The sequence below is a fragment of the Temnothorax americanus genome, unplaced genomic scaffold (assembly GCF_048541705.1).
Source record: "Temnothorax americanus isolate GAGA-0224 unplaced genomic scaffold, ASM4854170v1 Scaffold8, whole genome shotgun sequence".
Lineage (NCBI taxonomy): Eukaryota > Metazoa > Arthropoda > Insecta > Hymenoptera > Formicidae > Temnothorax > Temnothorax americanus.
Genome location: NW_027509802.1, coordinates 102884 through 115678, shown reverse-complemented (window position 1 = coordinate 115678; position 12795 = coordinate 102884). Strand labels below are relative to the sequence as shown.

The following is a 12795-nucleotide window of genomic DNA, read 5'->3' as shown; positions in this document are numbered from 1 at the left end:
ATAAAACAAATGTGTCATTCCTTTATTATTATTATCAATATCGTTGTTATTGTAATTTTATCTCACTTTCACGTTATCGCAGTGCTTCTCTAGCAGAGATTTTGAAAATTTTTACGTGCATAATTATATTTTGTAATAAAAGGATAAACAAAAGGATATTTTAAACAGAAGCTCGACGTAACGAATATGAATGAACGAATAAGTTATATACATATATGATAAGCTGAATATAATAAATATTCAACGCAAAATTTCTAACGTGACAATTTCGAGGTGTCCCACAGTTCAAACCGAATATAATACAATCTGCATTTTTCTTATTTAACGCATAAGTAAAACATTGCAGATCGCGAATTAGACGTCGTCCATCATCGACGATTACAGAATCTGAGGATCGCGTCAATCGAAAGGAATTAGGGTGTCCGAGTACAAACGTACATATACGACGGAATACCGGCAACGATGACGACGTCGATGATGATGACGGCAACGGTGGCAGCAGGTGGTTGAAGCTCCGAGGGGGCGTTTTGCGATCTCCCTTTCTCTCGCTGCGAGATCGCTCCCCTCGCACCCACCCCCCGTTTTCTCCCTTCCCCCCTCCTCGTTCACCCCCCTGAGCAAGCGCGCGGCCGGGTTTCCTATCTCGTGCCCCTCCACTCAACGGCAGCCCCACTCGGCGGGCTCGTGAACTCCCACCTTCCACCTCCACCGTGCGGCACCAATGCGACACCGGGATAGCCGTGCGAGACGGTAGAGCCGCCGGCCGGGGCCCCACGGGCAGAGGGGGAGGAAAATGCGATGGAGGATGAAAGAGACGGGGCGGCCGGCGCGGCGGGAGCAGCACCGCGGAGAGCACCGTAGAGCGGAAACGGCGCGGCGCTTCGTCACAGTGACACGCGCGCTCGCGTCAAGTGGAGGAGTGTGCGCGAGAAGAGTGCACGCGAGAGAGAACGATCTCCTGCGACGCGTCTGCTCGACGTCTCTCTGCCGACCGACTGTTCGGCCTACGTTCCGTGGGGACGCCCGCGCGCCGTGTCCGTACCGGAGTGACCAGGCGTAAATCACGCGGTAGTGACACCTCGCCATTGACATCGAAGGATCAGCCGCAAGTTGATTCGCGTGTCACGCTCGTAGGGGGCAATCGTGGTCGTACGAGGAGCACTCGCGAGAGCGAATCCGCGATTGCGAACTCGAGCGCGGCGGATATCTCTCGAGAGGTCCGATTCGAGTCTCCTCGTGGGAACTAAACGCGCGGTGTGCGATTAAAGGGTATACCTTTAAGAGTTTCAATCCGTAGTTCGTAGAGCAGAACGCGATGGGGATATAAACCGGGGGATTAATTCGATCTTGATTGTGATGGAACTGAATGCAGTGAGTAATTAGTAATCAGTGAGGAGTACCTGGAGTACCTGGAGAATCAAACTCAGTTCCGCGAGCGGAACTGAACGTGGTGAATGATTGAGGGAATTATCCGGGAGGTATATTAATCTCGGTTTCCGTGGAGAAACTGATGAGCGTGGTGAATAATTAGGAGGACGTCTTGAAAATTGAAGCCGATTGTGGAACTGTGAACGCGGTCAACTGCCAACCGCGGAGAATACGACTTTATTGTGGGCGACCGAGCGTCGTGAGCGAAGACGGGATACCTGAGGACTACTAAACTCAGCTGCGTGCAGCTGAGTCAACGAAAAAGGAGAGAGAACCGATGCGGCCGGCCGGGGAGACACCTGTTGCGTCGTTCCGCGGCTAAGCGGCAAAATTCCCCGCGCGAGAGGGAACTCGAATTTTTCTGCCCGGAGTAATATCGGAGAGAGAAAGAGATAAGGAGAAAAAGATACTGTCAATCGATCATCGAAGTCTCTCGCCGAGGATTCTCAACGACACACGTCGCTTCGGAGAGTCTATGCCGTCCACGAGTGGAGTGCTGCTGAAGGAACTCGCACGAGGCGATCGCGAGAAAGACCGTGGAGATCGCCGTCGTCGTCGTCGCCGTCGTTGTTGTTGTCGTCGTCACAATTGCGACGGCCACTTTGCAACATCGCGCGATGCGCAACGTCCCGGCAACGAACGGCATCAACGGCGTGTCGTAAGGCCGCGCGCGAAATAATCGGATCATCGTCGCACGGATGCTCGCGCGCTCGTCGCCGAGGAGTGACCAACGTCGTCGTCGCGCGGAACAATCGAAAGCGACGTCACGGCGGGCGTCGTGAGCGTCGGGACGTCGCGGCCTTCGGGGCAGGCGCCGGGCATAATAGTCGACGCGTACGCGAACGGCGGCGACATCGGCGGCGCGTTAACGACCGGCAGCGGCAGCAACAGCAGCAGCAGCGGCGGTAGCGGTAACGGCAGCGGCAGCGGCAGCGGCAACGTTAACGCCGTCGCGTCTTCGGAAATGGTGCTCCAAATGCTGGAGCTGATGACAGGCCACGAACCGTTCTACGCCGATTATCCCGCGTACCAGGAGGCGGAGCCTCTCACCGGCCATCATCCGCATCATCAACATTCCCATCAGCACGCGATCAGCCGCAGCAACACCAGCGTGGTGCCGCCGGTCTCCTTGGACGCGACCACCCACACGCCAGGTATCTACCTCGCGGATTTTGACTCCAAGTTCAAGCGTAAGAGTGCCGCGGAAGTTCACAGAGTATCACAGATTTCGATTTTGGATCGCGATAAGATACTCTTTGAAGAAAATGCAATATTTTATTTTAAAAACGACGGTCAAGATATTTATATGAATGTACTTCGAAAACAACAATACGTTATCTATACACGTCAAACATTCAATGGCAGATTTCGATTCTGATTTTTCACGTCCGGAGTATATGAAAAAGTCTCGACGGTTTATTTAAACAGGGTTATCGATTGCAAAGGAAAAGGAAGATTAGTACGCGTAAATACCATCTTACTTTTTTCTTAAAACGATTAATTTTTAAGTATAATTTCATATCATCCTCTGCGCGTGTAATAAGTTTTACGTAACGTATAATTATCTTTTGCAATCACTTCTCGAATGTTTTGAACTCAAGTGAGATCCAACAATGAAAATTATATATCGACGTCTGGCGTAGACATTATCGCGCCCTACATTTGGACGTCGCAGCAAATCCAGCCAAAATGTCAATCGATATCTATTATTTAAGCGGCTTTGTGCGGTTTCTGTCTGACGATGTTATCGAACGACTGCCCATAGAGTGTGAGGTCAAGTGTCGGGATATGCATATGAGGAGAATTATTTGCAAATTACGCGATAACCCAGACGATAATAATAGAACAATTTTCAATCGGAACCTTCTTAGCGATAAAATATTAACCGTTTTTACTCAGACAGTATGACAAAAAAGATAACTTTCTAATAAACAGCTTTAGGATTTAAAAGAAATTGCATTCGAGAATTCGCTGAACCCTACGCAATTTTGTGAATATCATTTTAGCTGTAATTATTAAAAACTAAATAAGTGAAATAATTTCTCACTATCGTATTATTAAAAGAAATTTACCGGATCGATTCAAAGACTGTCATTGCATTGAAAATAAATTCACTGCTCGTGTAGCGGATTAAAATCGGATAGAACGATAGAAGTAACTTTTTACACAGCAAATGATATTTATAAATTCATACTGACATTGTCTGACGGATCAAACCTTATTGGGTCAAGGCCGATTTATGCTCTAATTCGGAATTCATTATCGATACAACAAGAATATACTTTTTTTTAACGCATTATTTCTGCGAAAGAATTTTTCCATGGAGACCAATTAAAATCAATCGAAATCTAATCGATTCTTTATTTTCAAAAAAGGAGGAACTGTGAAATTTTGATTGTCCATCATAGCAGAGCGCAGTTTAATTAGGCAAGTCTCTTCTTTTGGTCGCGAGTCTCTCAGAAAACAATCTCGACAGAATCGATCTCGCGATTTGCGCGATTTGTTCGACGACGGGCTGATACGTCACAATTATAACATTCGGCTATCTGCATAATGGCCCGTAACTATATCGTTACTTCGAACATAAGGATCTTTTGTTCGCGATGCACGTCCCTCGTCCTTCTCCGTTAAGGTGTGGCCCTCGTTAAGCCGGCAATAAAGCGTATCGCGCAAGGTCTCGGCGGCATGGCACACGCTTGGGAGCTCGAGTTACACGCTTCGGATGCGTCGAATTGCAGCGGGCCTGAAGATAAAAGTTGCATCAATGTTGTACGCGTTTTAAGACGGTACGAAGATATATATCGGTGCCATACGGTTCATAAAGTTAATTAACTCAACCTCGCTGTCGTTCGGTCATGCCAATTTCTCCTACTCGCGTGATAAGTATATATAGGGTCTTAAAAAATGCACAATTTACATTCGAATCTTTCAACAATTACAGATTTGTTATACATATATCTCCAACAATTATAAGTCTACAGTTTATATTATTTTTAATTATTCAGATTAAGCATTGTCTTTTCAGTCATTAATTATTAAAACTATTAAAATTTCTTTAACGATATATTTATATATTATTTATACATTTGTTTAACCGTGGAAAAAAATTACGTATTCAAGATTGATCGTATATTACGTCTAAAGGCTGTCAAAATCTACGCACGCGTTCAGAAATCGTAACGTCATGATTTTTCGGTCATTCAGAGTCTAAGCACATCCAAACGTTCGTTCGCCGATATCGTTGTAATATGATTTCTAGATCATTAATCACTGACGACGAGGAGAACGACTCCCATTTGTGACGACAGCTGGAAGAAGGGCGGAATATTCCTTTGAAAAGATCTAATTAAGTATAGCGTTCTGCGTTACAGTACATTGCCATTAACCATAGAAGTGGCCAGAAGGCCACTGGTGAATTTTTGCCTAACCGACAACTTTGAAAATTATTTTAGATGCGAGATAAATTTGAAAATGTCGGTTTTTTATGGCCTGAAAGTAAAGTTTGAACTCTCAACAATATATTTATGTGGTCAAAAAGTAGCAAAATTGATTTCGCACCTGTGCGTGATGGCCAGGTGAAAAACAGGTTCAAAAGTGGACCTTTTTAATAACAGGTATTATAAGTGTTTGAAATAATAATTAAGAAATATATGCCTGTAAAAATATTGTCAGAGGACTAAACTAACATAAATCATACCAAATCGATCGGTCAGGTCAGGTAGATTTATCGGCAAGAAATTTTGCCGATGGTATATTTTTGCATCAGCATTGCCGAAGAACCGGAAAATCGGAAAACTTTTTCTTTGCACGGTAAACATTATTGGAGGTCCAAATAGCAAGCCCTATGAACAGGGTCTCGAATAATTCCATCAATTTCCGGTATAGTGGCCAGAAATGGGTTAAATGTAACATTAGCGTTGACAAAAGTCGAATCTTTAAGTAAATTTTTTCTGCAACGTGGCTTTTTCCCGACTGTTTTTGTCGGTTTACTTGGTCTTTGTTAACAGTAACTAGCTTTTTTTTATCCCATCCGATCTTTCGATCTGATTATTCTGCTCAGTGCCGATAATGATCCAGAAACGGTTGGAGTGAGCGACGCTTCTCTTCTTGTAACACGCGCGATTGTGTAGATGCCTCCGTCTGACGTGCGTATGCGTGTCACGCACACGCGCATACACACATAGACGCACGCGCGTAGGTAGGTAGAGTGTGGGAGAGTTCGCAGGTCAATCCCTGCTTCGAACAATGCGCGATTTCGTTGTGCCGTCGTCGTGGACGACTTTTTTACGAGCTGTGCTCATCACGCGCTCGCCGCGTCTCCCTGTATATGTATTCCGCGTGTCTGCGCGATTACTTATACGTACCTGGTATACGTATGCGTGCGCGTGTGTATATGTATATGCGTGCGCGCGTTTCGAATAAAAGGAACGATTCAGGACCACGACAGGTATAAAACTCGTAGACTCGGAACGCCGCGCCGGGGAGAAAGAGTGGCGTTCGTTTCGCCGCGGTCTTTATGTATTGTTGTGCATACGCGATAGATAGATGGAGATAAAGCGAATACGGTCGTTACTTTCGTTTTAACGCGATTGTGAGTTCGTTAACATTTTTCCCGGTGGCGTATTGTTCCAACGGCGGCGTATTTTTATAAGAAAGGCCGTCGGGGTCTCTTCGTTAAGTTGTGTACGTGACAAAATTACGTTACGAAATCCATTACACACGTGCCATTAGCTATTATAAATGAGAGTCGCGTTTTTGTTGAATACGTTATCATTTGGATTTTTTCGCGCGAATCAGTAAATAATTTCCCCTTACACGATCAACGGTTTCTAACAAATCTATCGCGCTTTTTCTAAGGAAAAAAACCTAAAAACGTTAATTTTTTTTTAATTAAGAGAATAATATTCATTGATACTTTGAAACGTGCTGTTTCTAACGTATCGAGTTCGTCAAAAGGCACTGATGTCAGACGTACAAAAATAGATGACAATCCTATGTGACTCATCACATTATTGTTTATCATCGAAACGTTAAATTATTTTTTCCCGGAAGGCCCGATATCATTTCTCTGATGCAACGTCGACACGAAATATCCTTCAACGTGAACGATCCGAGTAAAATCGGGGACCTTCTAAAACGATCCCAAGATCTCGGATAGTTCGGGTCCAAGTGACGAACTATCGATTTCGCCTAACGAGAGTCCCGGATCCTGATGTAGATCGCGGGCTTCGAGTACTCCGGCCGAAGATATAATGACCTTCCGGCGCGGCGGCGAGTCGAGAACATTCGTGAAGCAGGTTTTAATTTTCAAGAGGCCGCCGGGCTGCGCCGGGTTTCTCTCTCTCTCTCTCTCTCTCTCATCTCTCTCTTTCTCCGGTACCTTGCCTCGGCAGACAGCAGCTGTGCGCGCCGACCGGGCGTTTCATTCGATTTGGCACGTGCCACGAGGCTGCCGCCGTCGCCGTCGCCGTCGCTGCTCCTGTTACTGGCCGCCGCGCCGCCGCCTTCATTGCTCACCGTTACTGCCATGCCGCCTAAGCGGCCGGCGCGGCGGTTCTCGCTGGCAGTCTTCGGCACCTGTTTCACAGCTGATACGCGGCTGCTGCTACTTTTGCTCGCCCGATATACCATAGCCCGACTGTGCGTCGTCCCCGCTTTCTCGCGCGCGCGACGGCTCTTCCCCCTGTGCTCCGAGATACACTTCTCGGCTCGGGACGTCGGCGTCGTAGCTGCCGAAATTTCCTCGTCTGTTGATCTATTAATTAACGAACGCTCAGCTTGTGCCATTGGGTTGGATAGAAGGAACTATGTTTAGATATAGGAGAACATTTTGAAAAGAAAATACTTGGATGATTTTAGAGCTGAAATTTTGTCTATTTTTTGTTTAATGTAGAATTTTTATCTATAATTTAGTAGTTGATCGGTGCATTTTTTGATTTGATAGAAAAAATTCTGAGAGATATGCTGCGCTAACGCGAAGAAACGTTTCAAAAATTTATAAGAATATTAAAATTTTTTTTTTCATAATGTCATTTTTAAATAATTTTGATTGAACTGTTCATTAATGAGCAATTCAAGTTCTAAGGATTATATTTAAATATAGAACTTTGAGAACACCGACTCGTCATTATGCGGCCTTTTTGTTATTGCAAGGAAAATAAGTTGAACGTACGTGTAATTACGTTAACAATTTGTAACCGCTCTTATCGGTTTTAGCTTATGAAAATAGCGCTAGTCATAATGGATTATACGCTTTTAAAAATAGATACAACATTATGCCAATCGGTCGCGAAACTATATGCTAATTATAATGTAATTGCGTGCGCGTTTGTAGTGTCAAAATAATAATAGTAACGGCAACTCGTAGTTTGCAATAGCGATCTTTCGATAAGGATGGTTAAACTTTTTACGATATAGAAGCCAGTTTTCTTCAACGCACTCCGTTTTTAATTCAAGAACACATTTTTAGCCGCATTATGCCTGAAATTCTAAACGATGACTGGCTTTAGCAGAGAGAGAGAGAGAGAGAGAGAGAGAGAGAGAGAGAGAGAGAGAGAGTGCCATGCGTCTGTGTGTGCAGCGTGAGGGCCAGCTCCAGGCTGCACTCCCACGCTCATCGTCCATGAAACACGGGGTGCAAGGTGCAGCTACTACACGCGAGCCTTGCAGGTGTACTTAGAATATGCAGGGTCTCTCTCTCTCTCTCTCTCTCTCTCTCTCTCTCTCTCTCTCTCTCTCTCTCTCTGTCCCTACGGCCCTATTAACAACGCCACGGTCACCACATGGACACGGGAGTTATGGGAAAGCACAGGAGGGGCTTCGCGAGTAATTATTTCTACGGGAAAGCGCGCTTAAGACGCTCGGCTCTGATGTCGTTGAACGAATTCTCGGTATATCTTTGGGTAATTACATGTTCGTCAGCTGTCCAATTTAAACGTAGTTGCGTAACCAAAAGCAACGACTATATTTTGGATTTTTGGTACCAAGTCGCGAGATTTACTCCAGCGATCGAAATCAGAGGAAAAAAATCAGCTATTTTGAAACGATCTGTAACGATCTCAGGAGGTACCATATGGAGTCCTTTAGATTCTTTCTAGAATCTTTTAGATCATAAAAGCTTGAAGGACCATTGCTGTAGGATAATAAAGCTTCACTCATAAAGCGATGCGATTAAAAAATAAATCTTTTATAAATCTGTCAGTTGCAATGAATTTGTTTACATGGAATAATACATTCATATCTCTCATAATTTTTATACAATTTTCATAATTCTTCACGACACCAAAAATCTACCAAGATTTATTATTATTAGGTTTTTAATCTCTTTCTGAGAACAGATGATATTCTAATTATTTATCTGTTTTTTTTTATTACTACTATATATTTGTTTAAATTTGATTTATCTATAATGTATTTTTCTTAAACTGTAATTCACGGTGAAACCTGATCTTTAAAGCTGGTTCTGTATTCCCTACCCCCGTCTGTAATTACGCCCAATTAAAGACGGCTAAGCGAAATTAACGATACGTGGTCGGTGCGACACTTGCGCGGCGGGGCCCACCTGTTTTTTTTTTCCTTCGTTATTAAAACGTAAGTGTGGGAATGTGGGGTGGCGGCGCGTCACATGCGCGCCTGTCGTTTCGAAAAGGTCGGTGGATTATGGTAATTCGCCGATGTCTCTATCGCCCGCATTTCATCGCGTTTCACGTATTACTAAACAAAAGATCAATTCTAATAGCGGACGCGTTAATCGCGTCGGCTAAACTATTTATACCGTGTAAATGAGGTGGAGAGGGAGAGATGTGCATTAAGCACGGCGCGGAGGCCCAACGATAATCCTGGCAAGCCACCTGGTTTCGCCTTAACAGATAAAAACGTATACGTGGTGTCACCTGCTTTTTATTGGCGCTCCATAAATCCTTAGATAAATTGAAGTTAATGGCTCGGTCTCGCCGTTTAAATTACAGTATCGAAAAGAATTTGAAGCAACTTTGCGTTTTATTCAAATTTAATTTAAGTTTGATATTTAATAGTGGTGGGATTACATGGAACATAGATTTTCAATTAAAGATTTACTTTAACTGATCCACGTTTCCGCTTATCTCAACTTATTTTTAATGAATAATATATTTACAAACTATTCTTAATTAACAGTTTGTAAGAGTGAATGTTCGTCTTAAGAACTGGATTGTTCGCCAAAGTGACGGTCGAATTTAATCACAATTTGCTATTATTTTATGACTTTACATTTATATTCTTCTTGTTACCATCGTTTTCTTTTATTTTTCAATTGACTTTTATTTAGGACGGCATTAAAACAATTGGCGTGAAACGTTAAGGTAGCTGTAAGTTCAAGTAGCGAACATGAGTTTCGAGAGATAAGATATGTGACTCCACCAACTTCCGACTCATCCACTATCCTTTCTTCGTGTAACTAAACCTCAGATTGTTCTTATCTGTCTTATTTGTTAGTTCTTTCTTGAAGATATTTAGAAAACTCTAAAGCGCTTCATAAAGTATAAGATAGTAATAGATAATCTCAGGACGTTTTAATCAAAAGCGATTTGTTCAAAATTACATGAATTAAAAGACCTGGAACTATACTTCTCTTCGTGTATAGATAAGTTTTACGGTATTTTTCATGTGAGAGATATGGTAATGTATAACGTAACGTTTTCACGCGTGTGCCCAGTCACCTCTATATTATAAATCTATATTTATATAATTCATTATTTACGATCGCGGCTGCAGTGACGTATAAATAAAGCAATAATAAGTATAAGCAGCCGATCGATATACGGAGCGGCCGGCAAATGTAAAAAAGAAGATCGTTGTCAAGACAGCGCGTAATTTAACGAGTTGTCCTCGAGTTTTCTCCGAGCTTTCACTGACGTTGTTTGTCCGAAATTTTAGCTATACAAATAACGGAAACTCCTCAGAAAATTTGCCTACGTCTACATTGGCATTTACTTTGAACTGTACTGCCACTTTCTCCCCATAGTGGGATATTTCAAATCACTGCAATTTTCAACCGGATACCGTTGGGAAATAATCCCGGACGAGCCCCCAAAATGTTACGCCCTCGCGCGGACTCAGCACTCGCGGAAATAAAGAACTCGGGTTGAAAGTTTAAAAGATTTAATTCGGACACAGGGACGAACCGAAGGACGTAAGACGTATAACAAGACAATATCATTTTTATTCAGCTTGTAATAATTATTAAACTTAACGTAGAATCAAATCCTTGATTTTGTAAGAATAAAAAATCATTTTCTTGGACATTCGCAAAAAGAAAACGAATTCCGCACAGAAAATCTCATGAACAGCTTAAGAACTGTGCAGCTGCGTGCTTCCAGTAGAAACGCAATTTACTTAAAAAGAAAACTTATAAATGACTTGAAACTTGAAGCTTAAATTTTTCGAGCGCCACACTGTATCGTGAAGATCTCATTCCGAGGCTGACACTCGTCACAGCAGAATTTGCTAATTCGACAATCGCAATCCTGAGCGACGCGACGGCGGCGATTCGAACGCCGCTTCGAGCGCGCGGAGCCTCAGCTTCAGCCTCGCGCGATACCCGGGCTCTCTCTCGCGCGATCGTAGAACGGAAGTCGAGAATAGGCGGAGTTCGTTCGGACCAATCATCGAGATACGCGCCGCCCACGTGTCAACGGTGGTTCCTCCCTGCGGACGTGCCGGAGTGCCGCAACGAGAGATGCGCGGCGACGCAGCATATATCGTCTCTTCTTCCTTATTCGTGGACGCCTCTGTAACGATTTCGATAACAATTTAAAGAAAAGAGAGATAATTGTAAAGGGGTGTATTATATTGTATACAGGAGATTAGAAAGATTCGAAGATATGTTGATGAGAAAAGAGAATGTTATTATGATAGGATACTGATAAGATGAGGATATCATTCACTTTGGGAGAGAAACAGACGCATTGAAATAATAGGAAACATATTATTATCTTAAGAAAAGTAGAGCTTTTTAAAACCATAATCTGATTTAAAAATCTAATTGTGTAATCAGCGTGACATGTTCGTGATGAGTTAATTCTTGACTTTTCAGGAATGTGATAAACGGACAAACTAGCGATTGTGTATTTTTTCATATGCTTTTTACAGGTGGACACATATATTGATATATCCATTTTCTTTTTTTCCTGTTCATATAATTTAAGTAAATGACATGTTTAATTAATTTTATACTTATTATAAGATATTGTATAATGCAACGCGAATTGTTCCTTTCAATTTGCAGGCGGCTACAATCACCTTCGCAGTCCCGTGTGCCAAGACGAAAGTCAAAGAGACGAAACGTCGCCACCACCCCACAGCCATAGCACCCAACCACCGACCTCTCACTCTAGTACCCCTAACAGTAATAACAACAATAACAACAACAACAATGCCAACAACGCGTACATTCATCTACGGAATTTAAATCAGCTCAAAACGGAATGTAAGTTTCTCATTACATTATTCAATATTATGCGTGTTAGAGACATTTCGCTTTCTAAGCTTCTGTAGAATTTATTGCAAGTATTTTTACAATCTTTATTCGCGAAACACATTTATTTTGAATGATTCATGAGGCAAAGATACGATATCAAATGCTACGAGTCTCTTTTCTCGTTTAAGAGATAACATAATCGCGAGGAACTTTTTTTTCCTCCCAGAAAATTCGTCCATTGATATTCTGTGTATCATACATGACAAAAATTCTATATCTTCGATTGTTCTAAACACGATGATTATTGATTACATCGAAACTACTTTTAAATAATATGTAAATTATCTTCGTTCATTCTTACGTTTAATTCGTATTAAAATATCATACAATTTCAATTATTTCAATTTTGTCGGATAAAAACTAACTATCGAAGAGAAAATTAATTTGCAAAAATGAAAAAATTCTAGCGAACTACAGCAATCATCACATAGCCGAGCATCTCCAAGGCAGTGGGGGTGGCCTGGGCAGCGGGGGTGAACTCGCGGGTGCAGGCAGCAACGAGAGCGACTTGAGAGTCAGCGCGACCGCCACGGAGAGTTATATGACGCCGGCGCATTATTCGGGATATGACGAGGCGTCCGAATATCATAGCTTGTCGCAAGATCACCAGGCGCCGCATCCGTACAATTTGGACAGCTCGTCGGACTTCTACGGCGCCAGTGGGATTCACATCGAGCCCAAATACCAGCCGTCACCGTTCAAGAACTACCCTCGAGGTTCGTAGCCAGAAACTGGAATTAATTAGAAAGGAGGAAAATTGTCAAAAAAACTATAGTTTATATATTTTTATTACATCTATATATATCTATCTGTATCTATACTATATACATATCTAATCTTTTTTATTATAT

General features: G+C 42.7%; 1 protein-coding gene across 7 annotated transcripts in view; it reads left to right on the top strand.

The window, feature by feature from the left end:
* Pnt (ETS transcription factor pointed) overlaps positions 1–12795 on the top strand; it is a 103567-nt gene that overhangs the window by 87279 nt on the left and 3493 nt on the right. For all 7 annotated transcript variants that reach the window (XM_077423830.1, XM_077423835.1, XM_077423832.1 and 4 more), the window contains 2 exons: positions 11693–11893; positions 12352–12660. In XM_077423830.1, the coding sequence (XP_077279956.1) occupies positions 11693–11893; positions 12352–12660 (510 nt within the window). The remainder of the gene's footprint in view (positions 1–11692; positions 11894–12351; positions 12661–12795) is intronic.